The 12,726-nt window shown below is 43.3% G+C and overlaps 1 protein-coding gene across 1 annotated transcript in view; it reads right to left on the bottom strand.

The window, feature by feature from the left end:
• The window catches only part of ABCC9 (ATP binding cassette subfamily C member 9), an 80,964-nt gene that overhangs the window by 39,488 nt on the left and 28,750 nt on the right, over nucleotides 1-12,726 (bottom strand). Inside the window, exons 13-17 of the mRNA XM_056845947.1 lie at nucleotides 9,774-9,882; nucleotides 8,322-8,432; nucleotides 6,926-6,998; nucleotides 6,300-6,405; nucleotides 1,795-1,833 (exon numbers count right to left, since the gene is read on the bottom strand). Coding sequence (XP_056701925.1) covers nucleotides 1,795-1,833; nucleotides 6,300-6,405; nucleotides 6,926-6,998; nucleotides 8,322-8,432; nucleotides 9,774-9,882 — 438 coding nt within the window. The remainder of the gene's footprint in view (nucleotides 1-1,794; nucleotides 1,834-6,299; nucleotides 6,406-6,925; nucleotides 6,999-8,321; nucleotides 8,433-9,773; nucleotides 9,883-12,726) is intronic.

The following is a 12,726-nucleotide window of genomic DNA, read 5'->3' as shown; positions in this document are numbered from 1 at the left end:
TGAAATTGGGTGAACAGTGAATTTTTGGCGGATATCCAACTTCAGATACGGAAACTGGATTGTGCCATTTGGGATCTGACTACTGAGACACTGACATTTGCTATCCAGCAAGCCACCAACATTTGAATCTTGCGTCATAATGCAAAAAAAATTTTGAGCTTTGTAAAAAAAAAATTAAAAAAGGAAATCTGCAGACTCAAACGGAAGGGTTGTTCTGCACATCCATTTCAGGATGGCTAATAGCTCTGCAGTGCTTTTTAATACTTTCCCCAGTTCCCAATTATCATTGTATTCACTACTAGGGCTAAATTCCTAGTTGGTTTCACTGACATGAAAATTTGATGAGTTATCATCAGTCACATCTTGTGGTCTCATCATCTATGATGTCTGCCATATTGATACCTGTGTTCCAGGGTTTGGAGCAACCCAGGTACCATTGTATGTAATATAAACAAAGCTAGCCCAAACCATATCGTACAGGAAGCAAGTGAATGGCACTGTCGATGGAAGTAAAAACAGTAAGATCCAGTTCAGACAGACACGAGCTAGCCAAGGTCTCTGTGTGACTGAAAACAGACAAGCCCTCGGTCTCCCAACACCCGATCATGTTGTATATGACAACAGGAATCTAGCAGCATCTTAAAGACTAAGGGCGCTTTCATACATGCAGAATAATGCACTTCAATCCACTTTCAATGCACTTTGCAGATGGATTTTACTGTATGAAATGGTAAAATCCACTTACATTGAAAGTGGATTGAAAGTGCATTATTCAGCATGTGTGAAAGCATTCTAACATAATTTTATTCCAGTCTATGTTTTTGTAGATTAGTGTCCACTCTATCAGGTACAATATTATGAGTCCTCAGTAGGCAAGACAATAAGGTTATGGTACAAAAAAATAAAGAGCAGGGTCATGAAATGGAGGAAGTACAAGGTGAGATGATACTATTTCATAAGGACTCATTTGCACAATTTTCCCTCTAAGATTATCAAAAAGAGAGAGAGAGGAGGATATTGCATAAATGTGTGTGTGTGTTAAGTGCCGTCAAGTCGCTTCCGACTCATGGTGACCCTATGAATGAAAGTCCTTCAAAATGTCCTATTTTTGACAGCCTTGCTCAGATCTTGCAAACTGAAGGCTGTGGCTTCCTTTATTGAGTCAATGCATAAATGGGTGTCCATTTAGGGAGACCAGGTCCCCTGCCTTAGCAGGAAACCTCCCTCCTCCCACTGGCTCTATTTGCTGAAGGGGGGGTGCCTGGGGAAATGGAGTGGGGCAATTCCTTGATGTCACTTCTGGTGCTAGAACATTGTCCAAAACTCAATGGGTTAAACCATAGAGTTTGGGGCGAATGCTAGAGCATTGCTCTGGTGTGATGACTTCACTTCTGGGTCACGTCAGTAATGGTGTCAGTACAACACCAAAAAGTTAAGTCTTCACCCCCTGTGATCTCCCACTGGTTGCCAGCCATGGGGTGGAAAGCCTAGCATCCATCTGATAATTAATATCGTATGAAGTCACTTGCTGGTGTGGTTATTGTCTGAAATGGGTCTTAACTATGTGCTCCGAAATTTACCTAGTTGGGAATTAAAACGGATAAACCCATTAACTAAAAAGATTGGGAACCACTGTGTTGAAGAAATCCACTTGTTAATACCAGTCTAGGAAATTGTAATCATAGGATGAAAACAAAGTGTGGATTGTAGAACACAAAAGGGGGAGATTCGAGATGATCCCAAAGAGGCGAACGGTTTGCATCAAAATACCCCGTAAAAGAATCGCAGTAATACCTCCGGCTTGCTTCAAAAGAAGAATCGGTTTCATTTACACTGCAAGTTACGGTAAACAATATTTTAGTAATGGGAAATAGATAAACAAGTTGGTGAGCAAACTTCACATACTGGGGGCATTATTTCAAAATGACAATTAAAGCCTTATACTGAAGCACAGGAAGAAAGACACCCATATTCTATGAGAGGCCCGCATTAAATTCATTGCTCCCCTGATCAGTGAATTCCCCAATAAGCCAGTAGAATTCCTGACTAAGAGGCACTTGATGTGTGAAACTCCACACTTTTCGCTCCCAACTGCCAAATTCTGTGCCATCGCAATTAAAACTCGCAAAAATAGAATGGAAAAATGTCAAGTTAATTCCTGTGATTTGTTTTAATATCTTACATTTTAATATCATTAGCCTTTTATCTAATTTTGTAATTTATATTAGTTTTGCAGTTTTATTGTCAGATAATTTTATGTATTAACCTTTGGCTGGTCAAACAGACTGTATCAATAAATATCTGTCTATCACCTATATTCTATATTCTGTTACCTGTAATCAAACCCATTTCTACCAGGATTACTGGTAAAAATTCTGACCACCTTCTGGCCCTCCAATGTGTCTATCTCTTGGACTTGCTTGCTGTCCAGGGAAACCTGAGCACGAATTCAGTGCAATGGAATTAGTGTTCCCTAGCAAGGAAGCCTGCCAAACCAAATGAGATGTTCCATGACTGGAGCTTTCCCCCTTTTTTGCTGTCAAGTCACAGCTGACATATGGTAACCCCATCAGGTTTTCAAGGCAAGAGACGTTCAGAGGTGGTTTGGCGTTGTCTGCCTCCACGTCATGCCCCTGGTATTCCTTGGAGGCCTCCCATCCAAATACTTGCCAGGGTCAAGGTTGAGAGTGTGTGACTGGCCCAAGGTTACCAAGCAGGTTTCCATGGCAGAACGGGGATTCGAACCTGGATTTCTCAGATCCTAGTCCGACACTTTAACCACTATGCCACGTTGGCTCTCTTTCACTGGTGGGGTTTAAATTCAGTTATCAGGCACCTGGCACCCTGATTCTGATTGGAATGGTGGTAAGAGGAAAGGGAGGCATTAGGCCTTCTCCTGTGCTATTTTCCTTGTCTGAAATGACCCCGGGGAGCCATTATTTGCTCCAGGTGATGTTTACTCCAGAAGGGTAAATAGGACCTTTCAGACTTGTGAGGATGGTCATTGATCAGACAAGTTAACAACTTTAATAAACGTGCTGTTTTTGACTTTTGTCGAAAAACAGTAATTAAGAAGAAGAACTTTAATAAACATGGTGTTTGCTGGGCTGGCCCTTAATGCCACTCCTTTTTTCTTCTTGTTATATCTCTTGTGTTTTTTTAATCTTTTGAAATCAGAAGGTTTCCAGGCTCACAGACTACATGGATATTTTAAGCCTGGAGGTCACTCTCATGAGATCCCTTGTGATCTTCAGTCATGAGCCAGCCATTTTGGTCGTTGTGTTTGTGGCTTCCTAGGGGCACCCGGTTGGCCACTGTGTGAGCAGACTGCTGGACTTGATGGGCCTTGGTCTGATCCAGCAGGGCCTTTCTTAGGTTCTTATGTTCATTTCTCTGGAGATCCTCCAGTGACAGGATCCCTTGGGTGGGTCAGACTCCTTCATGTTGGGCAATCACATCCTTTTTTATAGGTTGTTGACACATGAGATAGGGAGTTCCTTGCGAGAGTTGCAGGAGACATATTTATTTATTTTTATTTTATTAAATTTGTATCCCGCACTTCCCAGCAAAAAAGGTTGGGCTCAGGACAACTTTTAAAATTTCTTTAGCACTCTAATCCATTCTGTTGTACTCTCCAGTTGATAAGATCACTCTGCCAGGCTCTTTGGCTTCTTAAGAAAATGACTGGCACTAGCCATATCCATTCGTCAATATGGTTTTGTGATTTGCACTGCCTGCGACTTATAGTGCAGTCCTAAACAGGGTTATGTCCTTCTAAATCCACAGGCCTCAATGGGGTTCAAAGGGTGCAACTCTGCTTAGAACTGCACTGTACATTTAATTTCAAATCTCCCCACCCCATTTTGGAACGCCAGCTGAAAAGAAATTGCTGACACTGAAGATCACCCCATTCCTCACAATGACCCGGAAGCCTAGAAGAATTGTGTGCAGCTGACAATATGGTACACAAGACTTTCCAGCTTAAATACGAATGAGGAACACAGGTTCACTGCAGCAAGCAATGGGGACAAACTCACACCAGGATGATGGAAATGCACAGAGAATAAAAAGCATCATTGTTAATTCATTAACTCTTGCATGATATGGACATTTTTTTTATTCCAGGAGAAAGATGAAATTTTAGAATAAGAAAAGAAAGAAATCAGATTAAGCAAGAGATGCAAATCACCCCAAACATAAGCCATGACCAAACCATTAATTGAATCTATGGCCCATTTTCAAGGACTCCACCCCACCACTCTGCTCTCCACCATTTGGGCCTCAAGGTCCTTACAAGGGGAGCAAGGCCCTTTGGACCTTTGTTGGATGTTGTCCTATTGCTGCTAGTTATGAAGGGAGCCCAATAACAGTTCAAGCTTCAGGGTCCCAAAAATGTAGGGTCCCACCACTGGACACTATAGAGAGGAACTCTTAATTAGAGAGTCAAGGGACTGAACCTTCTCCATGTAGGCATGTGACCTGCTGCAATGGACCTTGGAAACCTCATTCTTGTTTTTTTAATTCTTTGAATGACAGTCCCCTGATAACTTGAACAAATAAAGGAGGGGACCTGCAGATATTGTGCAAACATACATCTGTTACCATTCCTAAGTGTGTTGGTCACCTCTTGGTAGAACGACTAAAGCGTGAAACACAATACAACATGTGCATAAAAACAGGGTTGCCAGTTCCTGGTTGGGAAATTCCTGGAGATTTGGGGGACGGAGTCCGGGGATGACAGGGTTTGGGGAGGGAGGGACCTCAATGGGGTATAATGCCATAGAGCACACTTTCCTAAGCAGTCGTTTTTTCCAGAGGAACTGATCTCTGTCGCCTGGAGAACAGTTGTAATCCTGGAAGCTGGCAACCATTTCCAAACAATGAAAAATCTATGTCCCTGATGGTGTTAGTGCTTTTGTAGTATATTTTCACTCCCTTGGCTAGCTTGCTTGCTTCTGTGAGATCACTGGGCATTGGACTCAAGCATGCAGAATTATGTAGTAAGGGAATGATGGGAGATATTAGAACCTGGATTATTATGCCAAAGGACTGAAACCAACAGGACTGCATTTAGGTATACCTGAAGTATCCTTCTGCAATCACTTCTCTGTCAGGCAGTCTGAAATCATCAGGAAAACACAACTACCCTTGTTTACTTGAACTATAACTAGACAAAGTCTAGATGGTAAAAGCTGTGTTTTTTATTTTCTTTCTTGAATTGTCCACGCCTTTAAGGATCTGAGCTCGGCACTACAGAGATAGATTCCTGGAGAGATAGCTTCCTCTTCCTTCAACAAGGCCTCAAAGGGTATCTTTCTAAATGCCTGCTTCCGCGATCGCCACAAAAAACTCTGGCCTGGGCAAAGTTGTGTGTGTGTTAAGTGCCATCAAGTCGTTTCCGATTTATGGCAACCCTGTGCATGAATAACCTCCAAAACGCCCCATTATTAACCGCCTTGCTCTGGTAGAAGATAGGAACATGTTTTAGGGGTGTGTCAAGTGCAGTCAAGTCGCAGCAGACGTATGCCAACCCCAGCGAGAGACTTGCAAGCCAAGTGAGAAGCAGCGGTGGTTTGCCATTTCCTTTCTCTGCAGAGTCTTCTTTGGAAGTCTCCCTTCCAAGTACTGACCTTGCTTAGCTTCCGAGATCTGACGGGATCCAGTAAAACCATGCTGCCTCTCCTCCCAGGACTTTTCTGAAGGTCTCTCATGCAATCCGACTTTGAAGTTGTATTATAGGTGCTATAATGATTTCTGCCTGTGTTCCATTTGTGCATTTAATATTAAAATAAAGCAGTATTACCAGATTATACCTAATAGCACGAAATCCCTTTATGTAAACCTCTGACAGTCATGCTAAGAAAAGTTGAGGGCAGCAGGAAAAGAGGAAGACCCAGCAAGAGATGGATTGACTCTATAAAGGAAACCACGGTTCTCAGTTAGCAAGATCTGAGCAAGGCTGTCAAAGATAGGACATTTTGGAGGACACTGATTCATAGGGTTGCCATGAATCATAGAATCATAGAGTTGGAAGGGACCACCAGGGTCATCTAGTCCAACCCCCTGCACAATGCAGGAAATTCACAACTACCTCCCCCACACACCCCTAGTGACTCAGTGACCATGAGCCGGAAGCGACTTGATGACACTTAACACACACACACAAATCTCTGATTGCTCCACTGGCTGGATTCTCCATGATCTGTCAAATCAATAGGAGGCACCCCTAGAGCCCATGGATCTAAAACAGAGCTCCCATGCCTTTGAAAAAGAAATGTTATTTTCAAGGCAAAACTCACCGGCTCCAATGAACTTTCCCATCCAGACTCTGCATCTCTCCAAGGATAGCAAGAAGGAGAGAAGATTTGCCACAGCCAACCTGACCCACAATCATTGTCATTTGGCCTACAAAGGAAAAACATTGTAAAATTAGACCCATGTTTTATTAAAAATGGGAAATTGATGGTGACTTTGATTGCCATTATATGTATTGTACAGGTGTTTTTCTTGTTTGCTAAGGCTATTTTTTATTTATTTATCTACATTTGTCCCCACAGGAGTTAATGTGGTTTTGATTAGTGAAACCGTTTGGGGCTAAAGGGTTAAATCCCTTCCCCCACTTCCATAGTGCCAATCCCAATGAGGGCCCTGGGCAGCTGCTAAGGATATCCATCCACAGATCTCCCAGAATCCCATCTACTTAAACAGGAAGAAACAAAAGAAAGACCCTCAACTGGTGCCTGTGGCCATTGCAACCCGTCAACAAGTGTTTTTAGAAAGTGGGTGGAGCCAGGCGGGGTTTTTGCCCAGTAGGACTTCTGATCGGCCTTCGGAGATAGTTTGAAAAGCATCTTGAGGCTGCGGAATTAAATGGAGGAATGCACTGAACCAAACAACGCTGAATATGGAAAGTAATAAATCCTACCTGTTGGGATTCTGATATTGATATCTGATAACGTGGCTAAACCACTTCCCCATGAGAAGAATCCATTGGTTACCTGCAACACAATCCCACAAAGACGGTTTAAATGTGCATTACAAACCAAGGAGAAAATAAATAATCTGTGTAATTCAGGTCTGTTTTTTTTTTAACTCTTCAGTGTTAAAAATATAGTTGGTTACAATACCCCCTCCCCCAAAGGTATTCAGTCAATCCTGGTGCCTCATCCCCATGACAGGTGACTTCAGCATTGGGCCCAGAAGTTTGATATATGAAGCTGATCATTAGACCAAAGCATTTTAAACTGTTGGTCGCAACCCCATATTGGGTTGCATAACTGAATGTGGGGATCGCGAAAAATTTGGCAATATGTAATAGGTATACAAATCAAACATTTATTGATATACATACCTATATACCCGGGGTCATGTAAAAATTTCTCAGGTGAAAAAGAGTCACAAGTGGGAAAAGTTTAAGAAGCCCTGCATTAGACAATATATCTACCTAGCTCAGTATTGTCTTTACTGATTGAGAGCAACTCTCTGCACATTTATTATAAAAAATGAAAATTGTCTGATAATGCTGTTCACTTGACAGCCATTATAAATGTACAAAAAGTCCCCCAAAGTCCCACGTTTTACAGTCCTTTCCAAAATGGTTCTCCAAGATTTTCCACCCATTTTGAGCACAGGAACACTCAGTTTGATTCATTACTTTCAAAGATATCAGTGATATTATAGCTGGGATTAAATCCACCGTTTTCTAATATGGTGGCTTTCTGCCAAAATAAAGTTTAAGGACTTTCATTTATGAGACATGTTAAATGAACACTCTGAAATGTTCAGGGTTGTATTCTTAATGTCTGGGTGAGAGTGGTTCCCCCCCCCCTAATTTTACCGGTTTACGTTCTCAGACTTGCTATCTGGAATCCTAGATTCCAGGGATTGAACCTGGGACCCTGGGCATGAACCCTTCCCCATTGGACTATATCCCCTCCACATATCTTACTGTTCCTACCTAAATTTCACAAGGAGGGGTCAAGGCTCTTTGGCAGAAGACCTGTTTTTCATGAAGAAGTTTCCAAATCCAAACTCTGGCATCTCCAGCTAAAAAGGATCCTTAAAAAGATACTGAATAAGGTTTCTTCTCACAGTGTGGTCCTGGAGAGTCACTACCAGTTAGAGCAGATAATGTAGAGCTAGAAGAACCAATGGTTTGCCCTGTTGTTCTGCAGCTATCTATGTTCAGTGATAATCATCCGTCAAAATCCTCCCCCAAAACATTTCCATTAAATTCAATGCATTTAAATGTAATCAGTTTGTTCTGATTAATTAGTTAAAAACTGGGCAGTTGATTTGCATCGAAATAACTGGTTCGCTACCTTGATGGTGTATTCATCTGTATCCACGTGACGGATCGGTACCCTCAGGGTCCGTTCACAGCTATCCAGCTGCTGTCTGATGGGATGCTTCCGATTAATAGCTTTGGAATGCTACATTGGTCAAAATCAAAGGAGAAGAAGGAAAGCCAGTTTATTTCTGCACAAAAAGCAACGTTTTATATGTTTCTTCTCAAGGATGGGTGCGTGGACACACACACGCACAAATCCTACAGGTTGAAATTAAATCAAAAGGGTTTTCCACTAAACATTAGGAAGAACTATCTCACAGAGTGGTTCCTCAGTGGAACAGGCTTCCTCGGGAGGTGGTGAGCTCTCCTTCTTTGGAGGTTTTAAAGCAGAGGCTAGATGGCCATCTGTCAGCAATGCTAATTCTGTGGACTTAGGCAGATCATGAGAGGGAGGGCACGAACAGTTGAGTCAGTTTTTGGCTCTCGTGGCCCTTTCTTATATGCCCAGGGTAATGCCAATCACCACTTTGGGGTCCTGACTTTGGAGTCAGGAAGCAATTTTCCTCCAAGCCAGATTGGCCAGAGTTCCTGGAGGATTTATTTGGCCATATTCTGGGCATGGAGTAGGGGTCATTGTGTGGGGGAGGCAGATGTGAATTTCGCTGGGATAACCCTGGTGGTTCCTTCCACCTCTATAAATCTAAGATTCTATTATTCTGTGATTAGATCTGATTTAAACAAGAGGTTGGCCAGCAAAAAGAACTCCTCATGTTCAGAAAGGATGTGGACAGAATCGTGCGGATGGAGAGGAGAGCAACGAGGATGATCAGGGGCCTGGAGACCAAGCACTTCAACGAAAGGCTGAGGGAGTTGGGAATGTTTTGTCTGGAAGAGAGGAGGTTGAGGCAGGACATGATTGCTCTTTTGAAGGATTTGAAGGGCTGTCACTTAGAGGAGAGCAGGGTGCTGTTCCTATTGGCAGCAGAGGATAGGCCTCACAATAATGGGTTTAAATTGTGGGTGGAAAGGTAGCAGCTGGATATTAGGGGAAAATATTTTTACAGTAAGAGTCGTTCAACAGTGGAATCGGCTTCCTAGGGAGGTGGTGAGCTCCCCCTCACTGGCAGTCTTTAAGCAGAGGCTGGACAAGCACTTTTCAGGGATGCTCTAGGCTGATCCCGCATTAAGCAAGGGGTTGGACTAGAGGGCCTGTATGGCTCCTTCCAACTCTATGATTCTATGATTCTGTCATCATGCATGCACCCAGCCTCTTATTTAAACTTTGCTGCCATGCATGCGATGATGCTCTACGTGCAGATTCACACCTCCAGCACAACACCTGCCCAGGTGATGGATCTCTGTCATGCTAGAGTTGCACACAAAGCAGCTGTGAGCCAAATTTGAACCAGATGCTTCTCTTCATGTAAGATTGATCAAATGGAGACGAACTCGAAATTTAACAAGAGGAGACCCCCTTCCTTACCAGTCCTGTGTGCTTCTTGCAAGATTTGTACGTTAGGGCACTATCCCCATTTCTCCAGCTGTCATCCCCAATCTCATCACTGATGAGAAATTCGTTCAGTTTTTGTACGCTTGAGAAAGAAAGAGAGAGAACATGAAATTATCCTTAAACGGCTTGGGGGACGGGTTATCTGAAGGACCGTCTTCTCCCATATGCTCTGAGAATTAACATCACAGGGAGAGGCCCTCCTGACTGCCCCGTCAGTCAAAGAAGCTTGTCTGGTGGGTACACAAGACAGGGCCTTTTCAGTGGCAGCCCCATGATTATGGAACAGCCTCCCCACCTAGGTGTGCCTGGCCCCCTCCTTTTCAATCTTTAGGAGGCAGTTGAAGATGGTTTTAGCTAGCACTGCATTTGGTTAAGTTTATTAACAGTCCTGAGTTTGTGATTTAAAATCGTGGTTTTATGTTTTAATGTATTTTTATCTATGTTGTAAGCCGCTGAAAGCTCTATAATGAAGAAAGACAGCAAATAAATGTTTTAAATAAATACTCCTAATTTGCTTGTGTAACTGGCATATACCACAAGTATTAAAACATCTCAGACCACACCTCTGATCATATACATTTATATTTCATGGCACATTGACAGAGGCTCCACAAGTCTAGACAAACAATCTTTGAATCTTTCTGGATTATACCACTGCAGGCTGTAGCTAGGAGAGGATAAATCATATGCTTGAATGTTCCTCACATATCTGTGCAAAAATACCCACAAACAGAAAACAAAGTCCTTTTATGTATGGCTGTTTTTTTCATGGTCACTCCTCCAATGACTTTGGGTCTTTGTTTGGATTATGCAAGCCATTTCCGACCGTCAGAGGTCGCCTCGCTCTCCCCCTGCGTTTCCCCGCGTTTTGCCCACGTTTTCAAATTCGAAATAAAACAGGTCCCTAAAAACGTGGGCAAAACATGGGGAAACGCAGGGGGAGAGCGAGGCGCCCTCTGATGGTTTGGAAACGGCATGCACATTCAACACAAAGACCTGAAGTTGTCGGAGGGGTGACCGCAAGGGAAACACCACATGTCAGGGGCAAGGGTCCTAGACTACCTTTCTTTTCCAGCAGACTAATTTTCCATGGCTAGGGATTACTGGATCATGTCCCCACCACCACTGGCTGCTTAAAATGCTATAGTCCCGGCACAGTTTTACCACATTACAAGATGTTTAACTAGCAAGCCTCATGCAGGGCCATACCTTTAAGAAAAATTACTTCAATAAATGTGGACAATTTCTTGAGCAGAACAGAATGTCCTTTAGAGAGTCAAAGTAGATCACAGATCTCCAAACATCTTTTCAATATAATTTTGGTCTGTGTGTGGCCCTGATCCAGATAGGGACTATGTAGGGAGAAGAGAGAGGGTTTGATTCCTCTGCCCCAGTCTTTCCTATACTCCTATTTAAAAAGGTAAAGGTCCCCTGTGCAAACAGCGGGTCATTCCTGACCAATGGGGTGATGTCACTTCCCATCGTTTTCTAGGCAAACTTTGTTTAAGGGGTGGTTTGCCAGTGCCTTCCCCAGTCATCTTCTCTTTACCCCCAGCAAGCCGGGTACTCATTTTACCGACATCAGAAGGATGGAAGGTTGAGTCAACCTTGAGCCGGCTACCTGAAACCGACTTCCGTCGGGATCGAACTCAGGTCGTGAGCAGAGCTTGGACTGCAGTACTGCAGCTTACCACTCTGCGCCACGGGGCTCCTATACTCCTATTAGCCCTAGATAATTAATTCATAGGGTCACCAAGAGTGGGGAAATGACTTGATGGCACTTATCACACACACATTAGCCCTAGAAGAGAAAAAAGTTGGTCACCTGTCTTTTTTTCCTTTGAGGGTTAATAACAGGACAGGGAGGAGAGGTCAGTTTTGATTGCCAAAACCACAAGGGGTAGAAAGAGTTAACCCTCTTCTTCCCCCTCCTTATGTGTCTCTAATGCAATTCAGGCTCCCTCCTGGCTTTTATTCGCAATTTAAAGGGGAGGATCCCATCCCAAATTTCCAAACATCTCATCAGTTTTGACTCCAAGATTCAATCCTAACGAAGCCCTAAAAAGGTTCCTCCCTCAGCTCAACGGGGCTACTCCTTAAAATGAGCAGAAAGAATTTGGCAGAAACATGCAAACTCTTAAATACTCAGTGAACAGGCACTTAATACTCTGTGCTAAAATGATGGATGATAATGGGGTGGGAGAGAATAGCCAAGGATGAGTTATCCTTTGCTAGGGAAGTGGCTTGGGTTGAAAGAGAAAGATGAGAGGGATACAAATTCGGAAGGGTTGAGATTTGTCCTGTCAACTGAGGGAAGCTTTCGATGGTCCAGATGTATGAAGCAAGATCAATGTGCTTTTTTGGTGTTAACAACTGTGCTAAATATAGTATGGAGCGAGAGCGAGAGAAAAAAACTGGAAATTTAAACAAAGGAGAGTATAATAATCTTTGCTGTTGGAAAGAACTGTGGCTGGGCGCCATAGTTAGGTCTGAAAAAAAGCTTTCCCTCAGAATATTCATTGTGTTGCTTTTCCCGTCTCTTCTTGCGTAGCTGATTCTCTGCTTAGTCAAAACCAAAATGGTATGTGGAAAAGCCAAGGGAATTCTGTACTGTCTATTTTGGTTGTATTAGTCATGTCATGGTGAGAAACAAAGAGCCAGCATGGTGTAGTGGTTAGAGCAGGGCTGTCGAACTCATTTGTTATGAGGGCCGGATATGACATAAATGCCACTTGGTCGGGCCGGGCCAGGCCTCGCCAGCCCAGATCGAGAGTGGGGGAAGGGGTTGCCTCAGATGGCTCGAGGGCCAGAAAAGAGCTTTCAAGTGGATGGATCTGGCCTGCAGGCTTTATGTTTGACATCCCTGGGTTAGAGTGTCAGAGTAGGATCTTGGAGAGCTGGGTTCGAATCCCCACTCTGCCATGGA

This window comes from Euleptes europaea, chromosome 3 (assembly GCF_029931775.1).
Source record: "Euleptes europaea isolate rEulEur1 chromosome 3, rEulEur1.hap1, whole genome shotgun sequence".
In the NCBI taxonomy this organism is placed as follows: domain Eukaryota; kingdom Metazoa; phylum Chordata; class Lepidosauria; order Squamata; family Sphaerodactylidae; genus Euleptes; species Euleptes europaea.
Note: the sequence above shows the minus strand (reverse complement) of the source record. Positions and strands in the feature narration are given on the sequence as shown.